Source organism: Mastigoproctus giganteus, chromosome 8 (genome assembly GCF_048544385.1).
Source record: "Mastigoproctus giganteus isolate SK-2022 chromosome 8, ASM4854438v1, whole genome shotgun sequence".
NCBI lineage: Eukaryota > Metazoa > Arthropoda > Arachnida > Uropygi > Thelyphonidae > Mastigoproctus > Mastigoproctus giganteus.
The window spans coordinates 67,170,574-67,194,971 of NC_143582.1; the positions used below are offsets into that span (position 1 = coordinate 67,170,574).

General features: G+C 36.9%; 1 protein-coding gene across 1 annotated transcript in view; it reads right to left on the bottom strand.

Moving 5' to 3' along the window:
- Positions 1 to 14,162: 14,162 nt before the first annotated feature.
- Tim23 (translocase of inner mitochondrial membrane 23) overlaps positions 14,163 to 24,398 on the bottom strand; it is a 117,445-nt gene continuing 107,209 nt past the window's right edge. The window contains exons 6-7 of the mRNA XM_090379456.1: positions 22,846 to 22,956; positions 14,163 to 14,460 (exon numbers count right to left, since the gene is read on the bottom strand). Coding sequence (XP_090235582.1) covers positions 14,345 to 14,460; positions 22,846 to 22,956 — 227 coding nt within the window. The 3' untranslated portion in view covers positions 14,163 to 14,344. The remainder of the gene's footprint in view (positions 14,461 to 22,845; positions 22,957 to 24,398) is intronic.

A 24,398-nucleotide genomic window follows, 5' to 3' on the forward strand; every position in this document is an offset into this window, starting at 1 on the left:
TGGTACCAATACCCATCACGGTATTGTCAGGTATCCTAACCACTAGACCACGTGGGAGTATAACTGGCCTCGGATCGTTCTTCCCTTGCTCTTCATAGGTCAGATTTTTTGTAATCCAAACATATTCCATGTAGTTGCTTAATGCTTTATCAGGCGCCTCCATAGCCAGGTGGGAAGGAGCAGCAGTGCGTAGCACACGCTTCTTGATTAGACCGGGGTTCGAGCCCCTCACCACCAAATACGGAGGATGCGGAAAGGTCAGGGAATGACCACCGCATATCCCGGAGCAATATGGCCTTAGTTGCTAATGCTCCTAAAAACCAAATAACAACAAAAATGCTTTATCTGGGAATTTCCAAGTGGTTATTTGTGTAGCTCTGTCACTCTGTAAATTCCAAATTTTAATGCGATCTACCAGTTCCTAGTGTGCACTTTAATTAAGATCCCACCTCGTACAATACCTTCTACCATTGTGTAATTTCCAATTTATTAACGGCGTTTATATTGTCAAAGAAAACAGTAAGAAATAATGTCCAGGGAAATTGGAAGTAGAAAAGCTTCTATTTCCAATCAGAATCTGTACTTGCATTAGGTGGTCTCTTAAAAGCCATATGGCAGTGGAATCCAAGTTCACAACAGTTGGCTGACAATTATGGCGATTGAAAGTTTAGGAAAGATGCTTATTATGGGGGGGGGGGGAAGAAAAGGGAAAGAAGTTTAGTTTAAATAAACCAGAATGTCAGATGGTCTAGCAAAGAGCCAGCGTGTTCATTCACGTGCACTACACAGCTTTTTTGCTCTAATAGTGCAAAAGCACATCGACTCCCGATAACGTACATTTAATTTTCATAATTAGGTCTTACATTGATGAACAATGTATATTTTAACAAATATTTACATTCAAGATGGGATTTAACACGTTTGTTTGGAATCCATTTTTCTGTTAATGAAATCTTAGTAAAATAATTTCTAAAATTCACGCTAATTATGAATGAAAATCTGTCTCTTATAGAAACCTTCATTGGTTTTGGTAATTTCGTGAATTGCACTGTATGATGCGTTCAAAAATAAAACAGTCTTAATCAGAGCTGATAACGAAAAATTTATGAAACAGGTACTGTTTAAACTTACCCATAATGACAATCAACGTTTTGCCAATCATTGTGAAATGCTCTTTAAATAAATTGCTACCCCCGGGTGCTGTGAAAAGCAGAACTAAAAATTAGTCCAGTAAAACGACTTCTTAGAATGTTGAGATATCATTGCCCTATCTGAGGGAGATTCTTAACTGCACCAGGTGGTTCTCACATTATCTGTATCCAGATGTATAATATTGGTGTCTTTACTCACACATATACCGTTAGAAAAACGTTGACTAAGATAGCATTGTGTTATCATTATTAAAATACAGCATGTTTTTTTTATTCATCGTACTATTTCTTTACTTTGTAGTTTCGCAAGCTTCGAATTTTTCGTACCAACAAAATCATTATTACTCTTTAGAGAAAGGTTTGGAGTTTGGTTGGTAACACTGAATACTGCAGTTTTCCTGGAGTTTGTGGATTAAATTTTTGATGACGGGTGGTTTCTAACCGCCACATTTTTGGAAAAGGACATTCGAGGCATGGCCTCCAGTGTCATCTGATTTAAACCCATGTGAATTTTATCTCTGGGGACTGGGGTTATCTCAGAGAGTTTCAGAAGAATCCACAAACCATTGCTACGCTGAAGAAAGCGATTGAAGATGAAATCTGTGTTTTTCTGTGTCGGAGGAAACGTTGAAGCATGTTCTTCGCAACTGCACACTCCAACTATGACACATAATAGATAAACGTGAAGGACACATTGAATATGTGGCATGAATTTCCCAGCACTGCTAAATATAGTTCAAGTGAGCTGGATACCATCATTCTTCTCTTTCTTAGTGATTCCCTTCTACTTCTGACTCTTGTTTTCTCTCTTTCTCTCTCTGTCAGGGTAATTAAAAAAAAAAATTTCTTTTTGGCTGCTGCAGCATAAGCCTCAGGCTTCCTTGTCCATATGGCTAATAATAATAATAATGTGTTAATTTCTGTTTCTAAACAATAGTTTGTTCTTCAGATATTTTATGTTCTGTTTCTTTAATGCCACGAATCTAAAACAATCAGATATTTCAATAACGCATTCTATTTTACGAAACTAAACCTGTAACTAAAAATATATATAGAGAAGACGCTACCTTTCCAACAGGATACGGTCTGTTTGATGGATGACTGCATGTATTATTATTAGCCATATGGCGCAAGGAAGCTCGAGGCTTATACTGCTGCACCAGCCAAAAAAAATTTCTGAATTACCCCGAGAGAGAGAGAAGTAAAAGGGAATCCCCAAGAAAGAGAAGAATCTCAGGACCCTGAATGTGCCAAGCTCATACCCACCAGATACGAGTTTCATATTAGTGTGTGGAACCATTAATCAACAGTTTGATTATGAGAGACAACTGAACAGAAAAGGAAAGACTTTTAATCGACAGATAGAGATCAGATACTTTGTATTAAATGTGATTTCGAAGTCGCTATTTTGCCACAGATATAATGATAGAAGGAGCCGAGCAACTACCAGGTTGTGATGCACAGTATCACACCCCGTATCTCCTTTGCATGTACACAGGTTGCGAGGTTTAAAATCACTGATCCAAAAAAAAAAAAAAAAAACAGGATAATGTACAGTAGTGCTCAAAAACTAAGGAACAAGCACAAAAACATCAAATTCAGTTGTACTGACCAAAATTTTCGATTAGATAAGAACCCATTAATTTTATTTATATAAATAAATAAAATAAGTTTATTTCTTACCAGAAAATTACGAAATATTTGAGCCGTGACAACTTACTCTCTCAAACTCTTGTCATTTATGTTTGTTTGGTTTTTAGGAGCATTAGCAACTAAGGCCATATTGCTCCAGGATATGCAGTGGTCATTCCCTGACCTTTCCGTATTTGGTGACGGGCTCGAACCCTGGTCTAATCAAGAAGCGTGTGCTACGCACTGCTGTTCCTTCCCACCTGGCTACGGAGGCGCCTGTCATTTATGTCCGACCGGCCATATTTCAGTCAAACATCTAATAGACAGCAAGAAAAATGCCATTTTTTACCGAAGTTTGATATCAGGACCGGACGTAGCCGCATGGTCAAGCGCGATACAGAAGTATGTGAATTTTGAGGGACCGTGTTTCAAGCTCGCGTGAACACTAAATACGGTGCTGTCCTTGTATTTACCCTAGCTTATTACCTCCTCTTACCATGTTGATCATCCGTCGTATAAATGCAAAATTTATTTATTTATTACCAAGCCGAAAGTTATTAAGGACTTTGAATCGCATAGGAACCCATAACCGGAAACGTCACGGGAAAGTAGTAGCAGAGGCACAAGAAGCAGAAATGACAGAGAGTAATTAGTGGCAAACATTTATTTTACATAATATTAACAATGGAGTACGAGATGGATGCATTTCATGATGTTACAACAGATGCTCGAAGGTTCCACCATGAGACGCGATGCATGCGTGACACCGACGCAGCATGGATTGGCAGACACTGTTGAACACACCTGGCGTTTCTTTGACAGTAGCAGCAGCGCAGACGAGTCTCGCCACGAGATCCACTTCCGTCTCTACAGGCGATTCATACACGATAGATTTGAGGAACCCCACAGAAAGAAATCAAGGCTCGATAAATCAAGTGAGCGTGGGGGCCAGGCAACGGGTCCACCACGGCCAATCCATCGACGCCCAAAACGCCTGTTCAAATGGTCACGAACACACATTCCATAATGGGCAGGCGCCCCGTCATGTTGAAACCAAATGTTGCGTCTCACATTTGCTGGAACATCCTCAAGTAACCCTGGTAGAACTTGTTCAAGAAAGAATCGATATTTAGCGGAGTTCATGCGGGATGGTAACAGGTATGGGCCGACTAAGTAGTCACCGACCATACCTGCCCACACATTTATTGCGAAGCGATGTTGTGGCGCATGGGGGTGCACACCGTGTGGGCCCTCTGCTAATCCATACACTAGGTGCATGTCTGCCAGCTCACAGTTCGTATATCGATGCATGCTCTTCGTGCGGCGACTACTGCTTGAATGAGTAAACCAGAAATTTTCCCTCTCGCGAACTGATGAACAGCGCCGTGTACCGACTTACGGTGACGTGTCCGGTTATGGGTTCCTATGCGATTCACATTCCTTTTGATGTTACCTACCTCCCCTAAACGTTTGTACCAATATTTTTGAGACAGCCTGTATATAAGATTACCATAAAAAAAAAAAAAAAAAATTTGAATTTGTGGGAGAAACAATATCACTGACAGAGAAGTGTCATGACATCTACTTACCATCATGGAGATCAAGGGTGGAAGGGAGTTACTGACGCGAAAGAAGAAATCCATAAAAAAAAAGTCTGAACTTAAAATTGATATATATTTCTTTTTGAAAGTGTGACGAAAGTCTCTGGGCGCATAGACATAACAGTTATGATCATTGGAAATTTTTTGTTTTAAACGAAGGCACTTCTGTTTATAAGAAAAGGCAGCAGTCAGTTCATAAGTAAATTCCTTCATACTCTTGGGCATTTAGCCAAGAAATATCTTTAAGATTAAACCACGCACATCATCTGTCATATTGTTGGAGTTATGCTTCATGATTGGTATGTCACTATTGCAGCAACCGGGTATCTTCCCACCCACCAAAGAGGGGCGAAAAGGCCTTTTGAAAATTATTACTTATTCAGACTATTGTTACTTATTCTCGGCTGATACTACCACCCAAATGGGTGGTGGTATCAGCCGAGAATAAGTAATAATAGTCTTCTCCATAGGTGAAGCGTTACTTATTCGAGGTAGTGCAATACCATGGCAACTCGCTGTGAAGGTATTCACAATATGAGATAAGTGATTGAGCAACATCTATTCAGTTCAGACATCACGTCTAAAACTCTGTGTTGCATATGGGGTACAACCCCCTTTCTGCCATAATGGGTACGGGTATGACAGAACTAGGTATTATGTCGAAACGGAAGGAATTTTTATGGCCATTTTTTAGCACTATTTCAGAATTACGTTTCGAGCACATTTTATGATTTTATTTCCCAAACCAAACTGACCATAGGATGCACATAATTACAGACATGAAGCCTACACTTTGGTTATTTTTTTAAAATTTTGACGACACACAGTAACTAAACTTTTATGGAGTTGTCTTCACTGTTACCATGGTGGAGTTGAATTAACTTTCAGGTTTCTTTTTAAAAGTGCTGTAACGTATTGATGAATAATGAAATGATTTTATCGTGTGTAAGAGTATAGATATCAATCGATCATGTTCCCCACTTCTATAGGTACTGATCTCAGCTTGCCTCTTGAGTTTCTCAGAGGCAAGCAGTTGGCCTGAACTTTATGGAGACAACTTATTCCGATGATTTAATAACTCGGTGGCTAAAGCAAAACTTCATACAGTCCACTGTATACCCTTTGAGTTAATGACTCCTAATTCAAGCTTCATTAAAAATTTCATTCTGAGCCTCACAAGCTTGAGTCCAATTATCTCTAAGATATTCAGTTACCAAATTCCGTAGCTCACAAATTCGAACTTTAAGGATTTTGATAAAAATTAAATGTTTTCTAGTATAAATAAAATAAATAAATTTTCTGTTTATACTCCGGGACGACCAAACGGTCAGAGGAGTTCACAAGATAGACAGATTACAAGAAACAGCACTGTATTCAGTAGTCACGGGCTTGAACCCCGGTCACTCAAGGCACGTGTACTTATGCACCTGCGCGCCTGACCACTAGGCCACGGCGGCCTTGTTAGTTCATGTAATCTGACCAGTTTTTGTAAAGAAATAACCGAAATCAACGGAGGTGTATTGAACAAAACGTTGCTCCCTATGCTTTTCTATGGGATGCTGTCACGATATGATACACCTGCTATGGCGCCTTTAAACTAGTCTCATCAGAAAAGGCTTAGCTGTCTTTTGACCATTTCACGAAGCAGTCTGTTTTTTTTTTACGTGTGGCGGATGTAGTGTTCTCAATGCATTCACGGTTTGCCACAATATAGTGGAATTATAACTTCCTTATTGTTGAATGAATCATCAAAATGACTGTTAACACAACACCTTACAGGTGCACTTCTTACTGAACTGGTCTGTTTGAATCGTAATCTCCCAATCGTGTCTTCTGCCATATTTAATTCAAATGTATAAGTAATTTTAGGTTAACATCGATCTGAGGACCCCATTTATAATTCTAATCCATTCTGAAGAGTGACCATTAATTACAAATATTTGCCTCCTGTCATGCATCAATCCATCTATGGATCTAATTGGAGATCCCAATATGTTAAAACTTATAGATATCTCTCATGCGGAACCAAGACAAACGCTTTGAAGTCCAAATAAATAATATCCAAGTTATTTCTTGCATATTCTCAGTGACAAGCTTCTCCAAATGAGTGACAACTCCACTTGTCAAGATTATCATATAACTGTTATATACTCATACTGCTAAGCTTTTCATTCCTTTGCTCTTTTATTGCTTTTTATGGAATGGCCTCCAAAAAATCCACTGGCGCCATTCGAAGGACAATATGCACATCCCTCCGCTACTGACACGGATCATCGGCCTGTTGATCGCGAAATGAAGCAGTGTGCCAGGAGATTGAATATCTCGAGTTACTCATGGTGCCTCCATTGAACTTTACCAATAACTTTTTATGTAAAGCTTATTGAACTGATCTTCAGCTGGTATGTGTTTTATGAGTGTAGCTTGAAGTAATTCTGAATAAAAAAAAAATCAAAATTGGAAACATTTATGGACACCCTGTATAATTGGATAGATTCCATCTGCTGCAGGTGACTTTATATCCATCCTCAACAATTTCTCCTTTACTTTCCTTCCATTTAATTCTTCGTTAGTTTGATAAACTTCTGGCATCCTCATCTATAAAGTATTCCTCATGTGAGGAATCAACTTTCAAAATGGATGTGGAAGATTTAAATTTACAAATAACATTCCACTTATCTAGGAATGACTTCAATGCATGAATATGGAATGTGTTGGATTGAAGAGCCATGATCAGATTTTCAAATGTTGCATGTTTAAAATAAACAAGCAAACTACTATTTTTTTTTTTTTTTTTCGAGAGAAACCAACTTTCTGTATGAGGATAACATGCCTATCGCTTTCATCACAAGTTTGTGATTCCAAAGTTTTTTTTTTTTTTTCTTGAACTCATCAATTTGTCTCTCAAAACTTTTGGATCGTGAATTGGATTTGGATAAGTAAATGTCACTCACCAGTAATTGCTTGTTGAATTTTTCAAGTTTGTAACTCTAAAAAGTGCTCATATGGCTTTTCTCACTTCTAAATTCTTATTTAAATAGAATCGTCAGAGGTTGTCATTGTTCTATCAGTCTAGTTACACATTTAACCAAAGACAACTAGCATGTATGCATCTACTTTACTTTACATGCATGCATCATCAGTTGAAATAGTTTAAATCTATCTTTCCTTTTAGCACTATCTATTCTAGATAGCAATAAATTTCCACCAAATATTCATCTATTTTCACAGGAAGGCATGCAACCCCCTTTTCAACAACAGAAAGTGGAGGAGGAATTGTTGAAGCTGAATATAAACGCATCTGAGGTGGATGGGATCTATCCAATCATATTTAGAGACAGCAGGAAGTAAACAAAACAGCCATAATTATGAGAGCATTATTGGATTCAGGAAGGTTCCCATTCTTCGACATTAAACTTAATGTCAAAGTTTGCAGATGATACAAATGTTGGCAGGGTGGTGAATGACATTAATCAGGGTGAGCTACACAATCTAGAGAAATGGTAGTTGAAGTTTAACATTGAGAAATGCAAGGTACTACATATGCGTAGCAGTCATCCCAGAGTAACTTATGAACTGTGTGGTAGTACACTTCAAGGTTAGTGAAAAATACCTGGGGATAATTGTGAAGTCAGATATAAAATTCTCTAAGAAGTGCAGACATGCTGCCAGAACAGCTCATGGGATTTTTGATATACATAAACTTTGCTGGCAGGGATAAGGTGATTATCCCTTTGTACAAGGGCAGGGTTAGGCTACATCTTGAGTATTGTATACAGGTCTGGAGGATTCACTTTGAGGGATGTAGATCTGCTGGAACAAGTACAGAGAAGGGCAATCAGATTGGGAAGGGAACAAAATGGTGCTTTACCTAGAAAGGCTTCAGTTCTGCAAATTACAGCTTTTGGAGACAGCACCTGCAGGGAGATCTAATTGAGGTGTTTAAAGCTTGGATTGAGTAAGCTGAATTCTTCCTCTTGCCGAGACTATACAGGGTGATTCACTACCAGTGCGATGAACTTGCAGGTGTAGGGGGCACAAAGACAAATCGGAATCACATAGCATTGCAGGGTCTGAAATGCCTTCTTCATGCGGTAGAGGAATGGGAGGTCGCATGAACAGCGATCCTGCTGGAAGTCAGCACTTGCGAACAGTTTCTGTTGAAGAAACCAAGTACCAAAAGTCCGCCGGAGTGGACAATCCGCAGGCTCCAATGATTGGACGCATTGCAGATGGTATGAACTCATTTGGTTTGTTGACAGTATCCTCCATACAGTGGATTGGGAAATACCTAATCGTTGGCCTATCGCTTGAGTACTCTTACTCGGATAGCCTTCTGCAAGACGTAGGACATTCTCCTCATTGTCTGGCGTCGTCGTTTGCTCTCGATGCATGGTACCCCTCGTGAAACAACCAGTCTCACGTAACCTTCTGTGCACAAGTGCGAAAATCGTAGGATGAGCACGCCTGTGCGAGAAACGTTCCTGGTACAAGGGCAGAGCAGCGCCCGTTCCATACGCGAGGTGCATGTCGGCCAATTCAACGTTTGAATACCCGTCCATCCTACTGCCTCGGGAACCGGTTCACATATGCTGACTTCCAGCAGGATCGCTGTTCACGCGACCTCCTGTTCAACGTCCTCTACCGCATGACGAAGGCATTTTAGACCCTGCAATGCTGTGATTCCGATTCGTCTTTGTGCCCCCTATACTTCCTGCAAGTTTGTCGCACTGGTAGTGAATCACCCTGTATACATGAGGTGCTTAAATTTAAATTGAGGAAGGATGGTTGCAGGATAGATGTGTGGAAGCTTGCCTTCAGCAAGCAGGTGGTTGATCATTGGAACAGGCTTCCATCTGTTGTGTCAGTGAAATTATTCTTGTAGGAATGGAATCTTTTATTCCACAATCCACTTTAAAATCTCATCCTTTATCTAAACCCTGGTTTTCCAATAAATGTGCTAAGGCTGTTCAGGAGAATGTTGCATATCGTAACTGGCTTGTTCATTTTCTGCCTACACCAAAGCTTGCAACAATTGTAAAGCAGTTATTAAAGGAGGTAGCTGAGCATTCTGGTCTCTTGCCAAAGCTATTGGCTGCAACTTTTGTTCATTGCTGCTCCCACCTGTCAAAACCAGATGGTTCTGTTGTCACTTTGGCCAAGGATAGAGCTGACCTGCTAGCATCCCATTTTTCTTCCAACTCATGTATTAATGATCTTGGTAAAACACCTCCCACCATTCCCCACACGCTCCATTCAATGCCTCCTGTGGTCTTCCATCAAAAGGATGTCAGAAGGATTTTGACAAATCTTGATGCTAAGAAAGCTCCAGGTCCTGATGGAATTTCTCCACTTGTTCTCAAAACCTGTGCTCCTGAACTCACTCCTGTTTTTTGCCACCTTTTTTCACTTTCTTATTCCAAAGGTGTTTTTTTCTTCTGCTTGGAAATTTGTTCATATCCAGCCAGTTCCTAAAAAGGATGACAAATCCCTCCCAACCAATTATTGTCCCATTGGAATTACTTCTACTCTTTCTAAAGTAATGGAGAAATCAATTAACTGCCAACTCTTAAACAACCTAGAAACCTTCCGGTCGCCAGTATGGATTCAGTCAGTGTCGATTCACTGGTGATATTCTGGCATATGTTACCCATTTATGGACAAATTCAATGGAAAAGTTCAGTGAAACATAAGCAGTTGCTCTTGACATCTCAAAGGCTTTTGATTGTATTTGGCATAAAGGTCTTCTAAACAAGCTTCCATCTTATGGTTTGCCAACTGTTTTTTGTAATTGGTTATCCAGTTTTCTCTCTGATCACTTACTGAGGGTGATGGCTCAGTCTTCTAACTTTTGCTCTAATGCTGGTGTCCCCCAAGGGTCAGTTCTTTCCCTCACTCTTTTCCTCTTGTATATTAATGACCTTCTTCCATTGACAGAAAACCCTGTTCATAGTTTTGCTGATGATAGCACATTGCATTCCACTTTCCATTTTGAGAAACCTTGGCCTGCTCAATCAGCCTAACTTCTCGAATATCCGCTACCAATTGTTTAAATAGTGATCTCCAGTGAGGCAAAGACAACTTAGTTGATTTCAATCCTTCTAAAACTCAGTCTTGTCTCACTTGCAACAAAGGATTCTTCAGCTCCTATGCTTATCTTTGGTGACACTCCAATTTCTAGGCAAGTTGATATATCTCTTTTGGGGATTACCCTGACTTCTAATCTCTCTTGGCACAAGCACATTACAAATATTGCTTCCTCTGCATCTAAAAAACTTGGTTTTCTTTTTCAACTCTCGGTGTTACTTTTCTTCCAAACAGCCGTTCACTCTGTACAAATTGCAAATCTGCCCTACCATGGAATATTGTTCCCACATCTGGGGTGGTGTCCCCAAAACCTCTCTCGGGCTTCTAGATTCCATTCAGAAGAGGGCAGTCAAGTTAATTAATGACTCCTCTCTAACAGACTCTCCACTCGCTGTCTCATAGATTTACTGTTTCTGCTGCATGCCTTTTCTAGATACTTCCATGGTCGCTGTTTCTCTGAATTGGCTTCTATAATTCCCGCTCTCTCTTTCAAAACAGTCCAAACATATTCCGCCACCAGCCAACATCCATTTACTGTCCAACTTCAAACTCACAGAACCAACTTTTCATCTTCCTCGTTTATTCATTCAACTGTCGTTTTCTGGAACAACCTTCCTTCATACATATTTCCTGAAAATTAGTCTCAGAAGTTTGTCTGATGACAACAAATATATTCTTTCATCTTCTGAATCTCCAACCCAAGCACGATACTAAGTACTATAGGTTCTAATACCTCTCGTGTTTAGGGTTTTCATAAAAAAACACAAATGGATGTTGGACATACTAATCAGATTTGTAGTTGAAAAGAAAAATGCATGGGATGCATGTAAATTATCTTATAATACAGGTGCCTCCAGTAGATATAAACTAGTCGGCAATCAAGTCAGAAAGCAAGTTAGGATAAGGATTATTATTAGATGAGAAATCTCTGGCAAAAAAAAAAAAAAAACCAGCAAAGACTTTTTACTTATGTAAACCCTAGAAGGAAGGGATGAATCACATTGGTCCACTATATACAAATGGCTTAACTGTTGATGATCCTGCTCAGGTGACTAAGAAACTGAATAGGTATATTTTAGGGCTGGTGATGCTGGAAGTGTGTGAAATTCTAACAAGCTGAATTCAGGGCAAGTTACTGCAATGGATAAAGGGGTGATTGAGTTGAGAAGATAGTGGTTATCGATATGCACTGCTCTTCGTAACTAATGTTATTAGTGGAGTTCCCCAAGATTCATTGCTTGGAAAATTGTTTTTGTTATTCGTAAGTGATGTTGATGAAGGCTAATGTATAACTTTAAAGATGACACAAAAGTGGGAAGCTGGTTAATGACAGTAGTCAGAGTATGCTAGTACCACAAGATCCAGACAAATTAGGTAGATGGGATGAGAAGTGGCAATTACAGTTTAATCTTATCAAATGTGAGGTACTTCATAAGGAGAGCAGTAATCCCAGATTAACATACCAATTGTGTGGTATCACACTTGGGGTTAATGGAGAATGAAAAGGACCTTGGGGTATAATTGTGCAGACAGATATGAAGTTCTCTGGAGAGTGCAGACCGGCTGCCAGGATAGCTCATCACATTTTGTGACTGTTATACAGGAATTTTTGCCAGCACTGGTAAGGAGGTGATTATCACATTGTATAAGGCAAGGGGTCAGGTCACATCTTGAGTACTGCATAAAGGTCTGTTGATCTATGCTCTTATGGAGAAAGGCTTCAGTTCTGCAAATTACAGCATCTGGAGACTAGACACCTGTGAGGTGATCTGATTGAGGTGTTTAAGGCTTTGAATGGATTAAGTAAGCTCAATGCTAATGAAATCCTCTTGTTTGGACTGCACATGGGGGATAATTCAAACTAAGGGAGGATGACTGCAATGTAGATGTGTGGGAAATTTGTGTTCAGCAAGCAGATGGTCAATCATTCGGTATAAAAAACTCCTGTCTGGTGTTTGTACAGGTGGGTAGTTTGAATAAATTCAAGGAACTAGAAAAATTGTTTAATGGAGATGGAAGGGATTTTTCCACTCGCTTTGGCTGATGCTTTATAAGTGACTAGTGATACTAGGGAAAACCTGGTTAATTCAATGTTCAAGGGACCAAAATATGTTTTGATTTAAATAGGCTTGAAGTATCCAAATTCATAATATTTTGGCATTAATTAGAGAAGAGAAATTTAGTCAGATACTGTGCAGAATTTGTGCAATTCTGATTTAAAATTTAGTATTTTTTAGCTTTTCTGCGGTGAACACTCACGAATAGAGTTAACACATTCAGTCATTCACCATTACTAGTCATACAATTCAATGTATACAAGCTGTACATTAATATAGGCTTTGTTGGTTATTATGTATAATTGTACGTATCTGCGAGCGAGAGAGAGAGACACTTTGTCTCAGGACAAAATAAGTGCTATTTCTCTCTTTTTCACATTAGCACTAACTACCCTTGGTAACGACACTACATAAGCTGCTGGCCAGCCTAATGTCACTTTAGAACAGCTGCATGGTGGACAGAAAATGCCCAGTGTCTGAGTACAAGATGAAATATGTTTTATTACAGGTTTTCTTTGTGCACTTGTAAATAAGTTCTCTTTATGGAAAAGATTAACCACAGAGGCTGTTTACTGTGAGGAAAATATTACACACAACTATATACTGAAATAAACAATACATAACAAAATAAATACAAACACACTTGCCCCCCACCCCCACAAGTAGTGGAAACAAAATACACTGTACACTACCCCATAATGTGAGTTAGTTATATAGATTCCGTATGCAAATCTTTGGAAAATGAACAAAAATACAAAATTTTAAGGTGCCATGATATACACCCACACACAAAAAAAAAAAAAAAAACAGCACACTAGCAAATTTCCTTTATAACTCCATATTTTGGTATAATGATGTTTGCCTGTAGTTGGTTTCCAGAGTCTTTTCAAATTAGATAATTCTTCACAAGTTATGGGAACTCAAATTCAGAATGACTTTCATTGTAGACATATTCTGAATAATCCTTACTAAAATACATCTTTTATATGCATTTTAATCAGGCTTTATTTATAACATAACTAGTAAGAACATATAACCCATTGCAGAGTAATCAGTGCTACATATAATCATTAATAATGATTTAAGGCCAACACATGTTGCTTGCTGGTCTTCAAGAAAATGAAATTTTTCAAATGCCTGATATGAGAGGAATATTTAAATAATTTTTATATTCAGAAAAAAAGTGCATAAAGGTTCCTTTAGCAGAAAAATATGTTTAAGAGGGCAATCATTGATAGCTATTTCATACTAATTATTCTTAAAAGAGGGCAAGACAATTGGAAACCAACATCTACATCAGTCAGTGAGTTAGCAATTTATTGCCAATATTAGCAATAAATAAAACAGTATATTAATAACTCTGTTGAAAGCTTTAATTCTTTATTTATTTTTTTTTAATCTGGTTAAAAAAAAAAAAACAAAAAAACAGCTTTATACACAATTATGCTATAGGCTGATTTCAAAATACTATCAGTTCCAGCGCAACATGACAAGGGAATTTATAAATTTACAGGAAGCTAGTGAAGCATTTAAGTGTTTATTTAGGTTTTCACTATCTAGTCCTTTACTTCATTCAACAGGCTCATTAAAAAAAAAAAAAAAAAAAATTCACTACCTCTCTCAAATATTTTCAAATTCTAAATGGCTAATATATATATATATCTAAGAAAATGTTTGTATTTTACAAGATCTAGTAGTCTATATATGAAACAGTAGATGAAACCAAAACACATGTGAAGAAGTGCAGACTGGAAGCTGCTATTTTTCACAGTTTCAGATGATGGCATTTACATATTACTCAAGTATCTTCTGCAGTGGTCTATATGGATTGTGTTTGAAAGATATCTTTTAAACGATCCCTACTGCTCCATAAACAGTATACTGATGCAAGACCAAAACCTAGAATACCACCGACTGCACACCTGCGAATTCCAACTGCAATAAAATAAAACAAGATAAGTGCTTTGTATGAATTAAAAATAAGAAATATCAAAAATACACACACTGGCCAAAAAATATAGACATTTATTCAGTAACGAATCAGGCCTCTACTGTTTCTAATAATAGAAAGTGTGTAGAACAGCATGGATTCCATAAGGTGTTTTAGTGCATTTTAGTCTAAGTGTAGCCATTCTTCCAGTAAAACTTTGTGCAGCTGTGAAGGAAGAGGACTTTGTTGCTGAATAGCCTTCTCCAACATATCCCACACATTCTCAAATAGGATTGAGGTCGGGTGAGTGTAGGAGCAAAGGAAGATTGTAGAGATCTGTGTAGTGTTCTCTGAACCATTTTTGTACAATGCACTGTCATCTCTAAAGTGGCCATCACCACCTGGATAAAAGTTAACATTGCAGGGTGCAGTAGATATGATACAAAATTCAGACAAGGCAAGCATTGTCCATCGCTTTGTGCAGTTCTGCTGCACTGCTTACTGTCAGTGTAAAACCAAGTGCATCTTGATTCGTCTGACCACGACTTTCTTTCATTGTTCCACTGCCCGATCACTATGTTCTCGGCACTGCTGTAAGCAGGCAACCACCAATACACAATTTATTCAATTCTGCGTGTGGTATGGGTTGAAACAGGGAAGTTTGGGGCTTGGTTGAATTCAGATGTTATTTGCTGCACACCAGATATCCTATTTTTCTGTTTTCTATACTGTCCTCCATGAGGTAAGACAGTTTTGCTTTTGAAGTTAGGTTTTTTTTTTTTTTTTTTTTTTTTTTTTGTGTGTGCTATATTTATGCCTTTGAGATGTGGAAGAAATGCTTGTTTTCCAGTCATTAAAAACCTTTGAGATCAATTCTTTTTAGAAACCAGTTATGTCTTTTGTTTCTTGAATCGTGACTTCTGCTAAATGTATACCAACAATAAGACCTTTTCAGTCTGATAGATCACGCCTTTTCCCCATTCTGGCTTCAGATTAATGCAGTCTTTATACTCAATAAGGCATTGTGTCATCACCCCAAGTCAGTTTTCTTTCCATCTATTTACATTGCTTCTGTATGCAACTGTTTTGATACAAATGTTTGTATTTTTCTGGCCAGTGTGTGTAATAGTGAATTAATCAGAAACTTTGTTTCCTATTAATTACACACCCATTTTCCCCATAAAAATTTAGTCAAAAATGAAGAAGGATGCAAGAAATGGATTACTGGTGAAACCCTTAACCTCGGAACTTAATTCTTTCTAGAATTTGGAATTTTTTTGTTGGTTGTACACAGCAATCGAAAACTATTGCATTTCTATATCACATCCATTTATTTTCATTATACTGTATGGTATTTGGAAAAGTACAGTAAAAGTAATTTCTTCTACATAAGGAATAAAGCAAAGTTTTACACAACTGATTCACCGTGTCCATTTCAAGCATTTTTGACAACACAACTTTTTTTCAATCAATAATGATCGGTGTATCTGTTTTGAAATGCATATTGATAAAAGTTTACATGTTGTTTAAAAATAACAGTAAATTTCTATGATCTAAAATTTCACCAAACAGTAAACAACTTAATCTAATGCTTCATTATGGAATCGTGAACCTGAATCATCCATCACTTATTGCACTGAACAACAATGAAAATATTTTTCAATGGACATATGGTGGACCGGTGTATTTTTTTTTTAACACTTAATTTTGAATACGAAGCCAATTTTTTCCTAGTAGCCTCAGTTCATAAGTTATTTTATTTTCAATGCACAGTAAATTCCTGTTACAAGATGTTGTTATTTGGTTTTCAGGAGCATTAGCAACTAAGGCCATATTGCTCCATGATATGTGGTGGTCATTCCCTGACCTTTCCGCATCCTCCGTATTTGGTGGTGACGGGCTTGAACCCCATTCTAATATTCCTGTTACAATGAACTTTTTTTGGGGGTGGGGGAAGTGCATAAATCATTTCGCTGAAAATTACTTAGTCACTATCTATTCCAATAAATTCTGTTGCACATTACAAATAAAAAAGCAGCAATTTTTCCTTTACTTTAAAAGAAAGTAAAAATAGCTGTTCAGAGATCATCAGCTTGAAAGCATATTGTATACATACAAAATACTGTATCATATCATATATAAAAGTTTAATGTGTCAATTTTTGCATCTTTTGTGATTTGACTAGGGCAGTAGAAAATGTGTGGCTTAAGGTGTTGAGAATTGCACTGAGTTAAATTAGATTATTAAGTACAAGGCTTTTTTATGATGAAAACAAGGACTGTTTTCTTCAATTTGAGAGTTTTTCCTTATCTGTTTGGGGTGGGGGGACAAGTAAAACAGTAAAAGTGTGCACATGTGCAAATTTGTCATTTGGAGTGGGTATTCCATACCAAATTGAATTTGAGCATAATAATTCAAATGGTGGAAAATTTGAGGGGGGGGGGTCAAAACTGAATTCTTTCATTGCATCTTTTAACATCTATTTTGTCTTTTCTAAAGAAACCTCCTGTAGTTGCATTTAAATGAGGACTGTTGATAATTTGTTTGTACCAATTTTTTCTCAAACAAGAATTAAAAAGTATTATTAATAGGGGAATTGGCAGTGAAATTTTTGTAAAATAGGTATTCATTGTAATGAAATTTTACCACATGTAGATTTTGGTCTATCTGTTCATATTAGTTGGACTGCTGAAGAAGTGGAGTAAAGAGAATTAGACACTTGGAAATCTTTCAAGAAAGTTTGTGAATGGTAACAACACTGCATACAACTAATTATAGAATATCAACTGAGAATTTATTAAAAGCTTCTTGGTTGCAATGTCTCTAAAAAATACTCTTCCCTTTATTCGCAGATGATTTTGGCTATGTCAAAGAGGCTCACGATCATTACAAAAGGGGGGGGGGGGGAATTATGGCATATTTTTCATTACTTGTTATAATTTTATTAAAAATTTTGGTAAGTGTTTGCAAGCATTCCCCTAAATTTGTTGGCATTAAGCAACATCTGACTTCATATTTGAATTCAGCTCATCAAAAGACATGACGATACCATATTTGGGGGTGGGGAAACTCAAAAGTGTTGCCCAATGTTAGCAATTAGATAACTTGTGGTCTAATCTAGCACCAGTAAAAACTAGTTCTGAGATGAAACCTTGATCTGAGAACTAAATCTGAAAATTTCAGGTGGTTTGCATGAGTCACCCATTTTTGCACACTGGACTAGCCTTGAGCTTGAATTTGTGATCCATCACCCTTGAAGCGGACCTGTCATCTCTGGGTGGCTGGGTTCATGTCGGAGAAACTGGGGGCTCTTGTGGAGGATTAGATCACCACAGTGAGCCTGCTGCCTGTGAGGGTAACAGTTGAATATTGAATCATTGCTTTCCTTCTTGAAGATGTTGGTTCAGACTGGTCTGCTGCTGAGCTATATATTCCTTAATAGTTAATGAACGGATGTTACATCCCCTGTTCATTTCGTTACTGCATAGACTTATATATGGATTGCATTCCATTTCCTGAGCAGTGCTGTTCTTGATTATAGCTTCAAAATTGCTATGTGATGGGTACATCACCTGCATATGTTTGTGGTTACAAAGTCCTCGACTTATCCCAACTGATATTATGTAGTGAACGCAAAGTCAAACTTCTGTGTTGAGTTGGAACAATTCAATTTGATAACACTAATTTTTCTTTTTTTTTTTTGCAGTATTTATGAAGCAATGGTTAATAAACAAGCTAATCTGCATACAATGTATTATGCTCTCTTTTTGGTGCACTATTAAAAATAATTAATTTTTAGTAAGATTTCATGTTGAACTTGTGATGATCACTATACTAGCAAGGCACTTTGAATTGGGGGGGGGGGGAGGCATACAGACCTTTCCTAAATATAACTGTCACATTACAACTCCCTCCCAGTAGTGATTTACACAGTTAAGTGATCATAATGTATTATGATTACTTAACTGTTTCTGAGGCACTGTAGTTCAATCCACATAAGAGCATCCCAATTTGAGATTACTGAAAAAAATTCTTCCCCAAGCCAAAAATAGACAATTTTATCAATCATTTTAATTTGATAAGAAGGAAACCCCAAACATTAGGACTTTTTGTCAATGTTCAGAACTGAATAATATATGAAACTGTTGTTAGTAAAATCATCAACTACCGTAGAACAATGTTCCAACTGAGTGCCACAACAGTAATTACAATTCAAGCTTTCCCCAGCATCACAGTTCAGTCCATTCCTACAAAAGTCGGTGTTGCTAATGCGAACCCAAATCAGTGTATATGGCCACAGGAAGCTTTGATGAATGTATTTTCTGGTGTCACAGCTATGCTTTTCATTGGGGTGGGGGGGAGAATCACGACTAACCAAAAGGCATATCAAGTTTTAAGCTTGTTGATGATACAAAGACTGGTATGGTGGTTAATGATAGGAAAAAGTGCTGCAACAAGGGCTAGAGAAATTAGGCAGAGGGAATGCGCGTCAGCTGAGGTGTAAAATTGATAAATTCAAGGTACTGCACACTTGAATAGCACTAATCCCAGAATAACACATCAACTGGGCAGTACCACACTTAAAGTAACTATAGTTATCATACAGTCTGACAAAGTTCTCTGAGCAGTGCAGACAGATCAGTGATATACAGGAATTTTGCCAGCAGAGACAAGGAGATGATTAAATTACATATGCAATAATTAGATTGCATCATGGGTACTACACAAGTCGGGAAGCCTCGTTTTAGGATGGATGTGGATCTGTTGAAAGGAGTGCAAAGAAGAGTAATAAGATTACAGAGAAAATTGCTGTCTGGAAAACTGAGCACCTGCAAGAATTGAGGCTGGGGTGTTTATGGACTTGAATGGATTGAGTAAACTAAATGCTAATGGCATCACTACTTTTTTCCAGATAACACATAAAAGCAACATGAATTTTTTTAAGTGAAAAAGATAGTTGTAGGATAGATGGATAAATATTTGCCTTCAGCTAGAGTAATTGATTGTTAGAACTAACTTCTAATTGTTGTGAAAATGGGTAGTTTGAATAAATTTAAGGATTAGATAAATCATTAGAGATGGAGAAATTGTGGGCAGTTTTTTTTAAATTTTTTATTTGATGCTGTATAAGGTTGTTTCCTTGCATTATTTGCAGTTACATAATATATTGGCCCTCGATTTAATGGACAAAAAAATTTCTGTCCTAAAGGAAAAATTTAGAACTTTTTTATTCGCAAATAGAGCACACTAAAAGGTTGGGTTAATGAGTCAGCATCACCTTATCATGCATCTGATGTTGGGCTCAGGGTATTATGTCATCTAGGTGAAGGAGGGGGTTAAACAGAGAGTGATTAGCAGTGTGCATCAGCACTGCCAGTATTGTTTTTGCATTTTACGTAATTGTGATTTATTTGTCTATCATTAAGGCTTTATGGGATAAAGAAGTAAAGTGTAAACTTGTTAACTGAAATATTGCACAAAAATTAGAACTGATTGAGAAGCTTGAAGGTTGTGTAACCGTTGCACGTGTGTGCGAGATTTAGAGTCAAAAAGAAAAGTTTCAAACATTCACCAAAATAAAAAAAAAACTTACGGAGTTTGCATTAAAATACAGTGAGATCAGTGGTGGGCCACATCCGGCCCGCGACGATGTTGAATCCGGCCCCCTCGGTAAATGCACAAATATAGAAAATCCATACTTGACTACACTCGCCGTAAATGTTCGGTTCAATCGGGAATCGTGGCCAGTACAACAGTAACCAAGTGATTCTACGCAGCATCAAAGAGTTATTTCCTAATTATTATTGTAGCATCGATCGAACGAAGTTCCTTTGGGTTTGACTTCTTATTGAAAAAAATAATATTGGTGCGAGATATTTTATGTTTTATGCCTTTTCTAATTATTACAATTTTTAATTTAATATAATTTATAGCCCATAAAATTAGCCAATTAAAAAAAAAGAAAAATTGATGCTGAATGCCGCATTTTCAATGATAATTGGACATTCAGATATTTTTTTTAAAAATACATTAATAATTTGTAATTCAAGTAATATAACATTTTTTAGGTTCTGATTTTTTTTATTAAATTGTTCAATCTATTCCAGCCCGCATCATGATGCGAGAATTTCATTCGGCCCGCTGACGAAAAAAGTTGCCCACCCCTGGTGTAGATGGTTGTTCCAAGACTACTTCTACAGTTGGTAGTAGAAAACATATGAAAGTGGCCAAAGATAAAAACCTAGAGTAAGCAGTGCACAAGTGATTTGTTCAGCAAGGCTTAAGTGGTGTTGTTAGAGGTGTTGAGTTAAAGTCAGGACTTGCTAAGCATATGGGCCTAAAATTTTAGGGGAGTGATGGATGGCTGTGGCATTTTCAAAAGCACCATGGCATTATTAATAAAAGAACCTGTGGTGAATCTTTAGGTGCAGATCAAGAACAAGTTGAGGCTTTCAGAAATGACCTCATAAAAAATGGGGGCATCATTTTATCACAGCTTTATAATGCTGACGAGACTGGGCTTTTTTTATCATGCTGTTCCTGAAAATACACAGGCTTACATGCATGAAACAAGCATTTAAGCCTGGGTATTCACAAAATTTGCCCCTTATTTAGCTTACGACCAGGGATTGTAAGCTAAATAAAGAGCAAAAATTCCAGTTTTTTGTGCAAATGCTTGATGGCTTGCATCAGTATTTTTTCTGAGGTAGAGATTGTGGAAAATGTTCTTCATGGAGAAAAAGAGGACAATGATGATGGCAAAGACTAAGAATCAGTTGCATGATTCTTAGTCTTCATCCTAAATTGTCTGTTATAAGACAACATATGGATGACATCATACATTATATTGAATCATCATCAGACCCTGATGTGCTTCCTTATTATGAACATTTTAGAGAATTTTAATCTATAGTAATAAGGACGCAGCACCAAGGTGTAAGGCAAACATAAGCTTGATTTCTTCAAGACCACTTCATCAACTGGACCTGTTTCACCAGAACCCTCTACCAGCAAGGAATTAACACCTCTCCCTCCATATGAGAGTTGTTTCTGACTCTGAAAATTGTGATTCTTTCAATTAAGTTAATATTAATATTGTGTGTCTTTTTTAACGTTTGTGTTTTTTATTCAATGGATTTTAAGAATTTTAAGGTATTTTTTTCCCCCTCTAAAATCGATTTAAATGAAAAAACTAATGTTCACATTGAAAGCTGTGTGAGCTTTAAGAAGAAGAAAAAAAAAAAAAAATAGTGGAAACACTCCATTAGTTACACTGTATAGTTTTTGACGTGTTTAATTAAAACAGTTTGGTTCCTGTCGTAAATTTATTTTTTATATTTTTAACAGATGTTTTAGTGGCATTATAAATTACTCAATGTACATTATAATCATATTTTATTCATACTTATACATTATAATAACATTTTAATACATCCTGTACATTGTAAGTTTGTTATTCATATAGGTTTTTAAAATACATTTGATTTAACGAACTTTCAGCTATAGCGGACACCTCTCCCCCCAATTAGTCTGTTAAATCGAGGGCCTACTGTACTAAATACTGTTATTCAAAATAATGAAATTATAAGGCTATATACTATGAGAAAATTCAGACTATGCTATAACAGTGCATTTGCATCAATATTCATATCTGAATTTTTAAAAAGCTGTATATCATCTATCATTTTACTGCATCTCATATTGCGAAATCCTTCAGAATATGAGATATAGTTTCCTACCTCTAGTTATATGTAGTTGCCTTATTTTGAATAAGTAACACCTCTCTGATAGAGAAGTCTGCTGTTACTTATTCTCAGTTGAGTACCAGCACTGATATAAAAACATTTAATTTATTTTGAAAATTCAACTAATGAACAAGATGCAAATGTACTATGTTATGGCATAGTCTGAATTTTCTCAGTTTGAGGAAAATAGCACTAGAATTTTATTAGTCTGAATATACACTTTCTGGCATATTGTACAAATAACTCAACAACTGGGTTGTCATCTCTTGAACTATGAACAATGATGCACTTTGCTATACCACTCTGTTATTGAAATGGTCCATAACTTAAACTTGAAATGTGAGCAGTTCACCTCTCCCTATCTACTGAAACTTAAGCAAGGCCTTGAATGTGATGCTTAAGGTCCCAATGTAAATAAGAAAACAAATGTGCACAATGGATTGGTTGCCTGAAATGATTTCTTTTGGATTTGTAAGGTTTTTACTATATCTTTGAGTGGACTGTGGTTCAAGTCTGTGTGACTACAAAATATGGTTAACAATTGTATTCACGATTTATCATAAACTTCTCTGACATGGTGGTTGAGCCAGAGTATAAATGAGAACATTTATTTTCTGTACTTAAATATATTATGCAAGCATATACCAGAACTCTTGTAGAGAAGTCCAGTGGCTGTTGCGGCAGTAACTGTATTCAGCTCATCATCAATTCCTCGAAGCCATGAGAACAATACTCCAAAGCCACTATACATAACAGCTACGGAAAGATAAAAAAAAAGAGGAAATATTGCAGTATATGAAAAACAGTAAAATTTAGGAATTAAAATTTTATTATTAAGATTGTCAATTTTAAATAAAACAGCTCACATGATCAGAGTACTTGAGTCCTAAGATTTTGCTATAAACTCCCTAGCTATCTAGGGAGTTTATAGCAAAATTTTCCCCACTTTCTTGTTTGTTGGATGTACATGCTAATCAAAATACATGCCATAAGTTTCAGTGGAAGTTCAACGTAGCATCATCTTATTTACATTAAAGGAATGCATGTGAATAAATCTTATGAGCAGCATTTCTAAATGGTTAACATGAGTAGCATGTCAACCAAGCCTGTTCTTTAGAAATAGTCACCATTTGTGTTACATGCCTGCTACTTGATACCAGTCAGAGGATTCCCTACCCCCATTCATTTATTCTGTATTTGCGTGGATATATTTCATTGTTCAAAAAATATTACACAGAAAGGGAATTCCCCCCCCATATCATGTAATATGCTTTTTGATGTATACAGTTGGAGGAAGTAAAAGGACTGGAGCTTTTTTTTTGTAGAACGGTTTTACATATTCAATTGCTAGTAGATGTGATTACTACATAAAAATCTATTTTTATACTCTACTATGGATGGGGACAGAGGAGTTCCCAACTTCATCACAACTGCTTTATTTTAGCCACTTTACTGACCCAACAGTTAACAATAGGCTGTGCATTTTTATGGCAATGTACAGGCCCAATCTGACATCCATGTATATTTCCCCAGGAAAACAGCCAGCCCTTGAAAATAACACCTGCAAGGTACTGTATAATAAATAAATACTTAAAACACTTTATGTATAATCTTGTTTAATATTGTTTTAAGCCCTGTTGCTGTTATGTAAGAGAGAGAGAGAGAGCAAACTTATTTTCATATTTCTATTGCATATTACAGGTGACAAATCATTGTATTAATGAGTTGTAATTTACATTCTGAAAGCTTGCAGAAGGTTTATCAACTAAGAAATACTGTTCAGGCCTAAATAAATAACAGATGAACTAATGACACTCCTGGCAGAGAAGAAAAATTTATGAGATGCATATAAATTATTAGGTGACAGAAGCCTATGGTAAATATAAACTAGTCTGTAATCGATTCACAAAAATTAGGCAAGTGAAGGCAGATAACGGGAAATCTTTGGCAAAAAATGGAAAGAAAAACAGCAAAGACTTCTTTACTTATATAAACTCCAGAAGGAAGGGAATGAATCAAGTTGGTCCACTTGATATCGATCATTTGACTGTTGACGATCCTGCCCAGATAGCTGACAAACTGAATGAGTATTTTGCATCTATGTTCACACATGAGGAATTCTGTAGGGAAGTGGAGAACAGAAGCTTAAACTCTAATAGGGAGCTAAATGATTTTGTAATAACTGAGAGCAAAGTAGA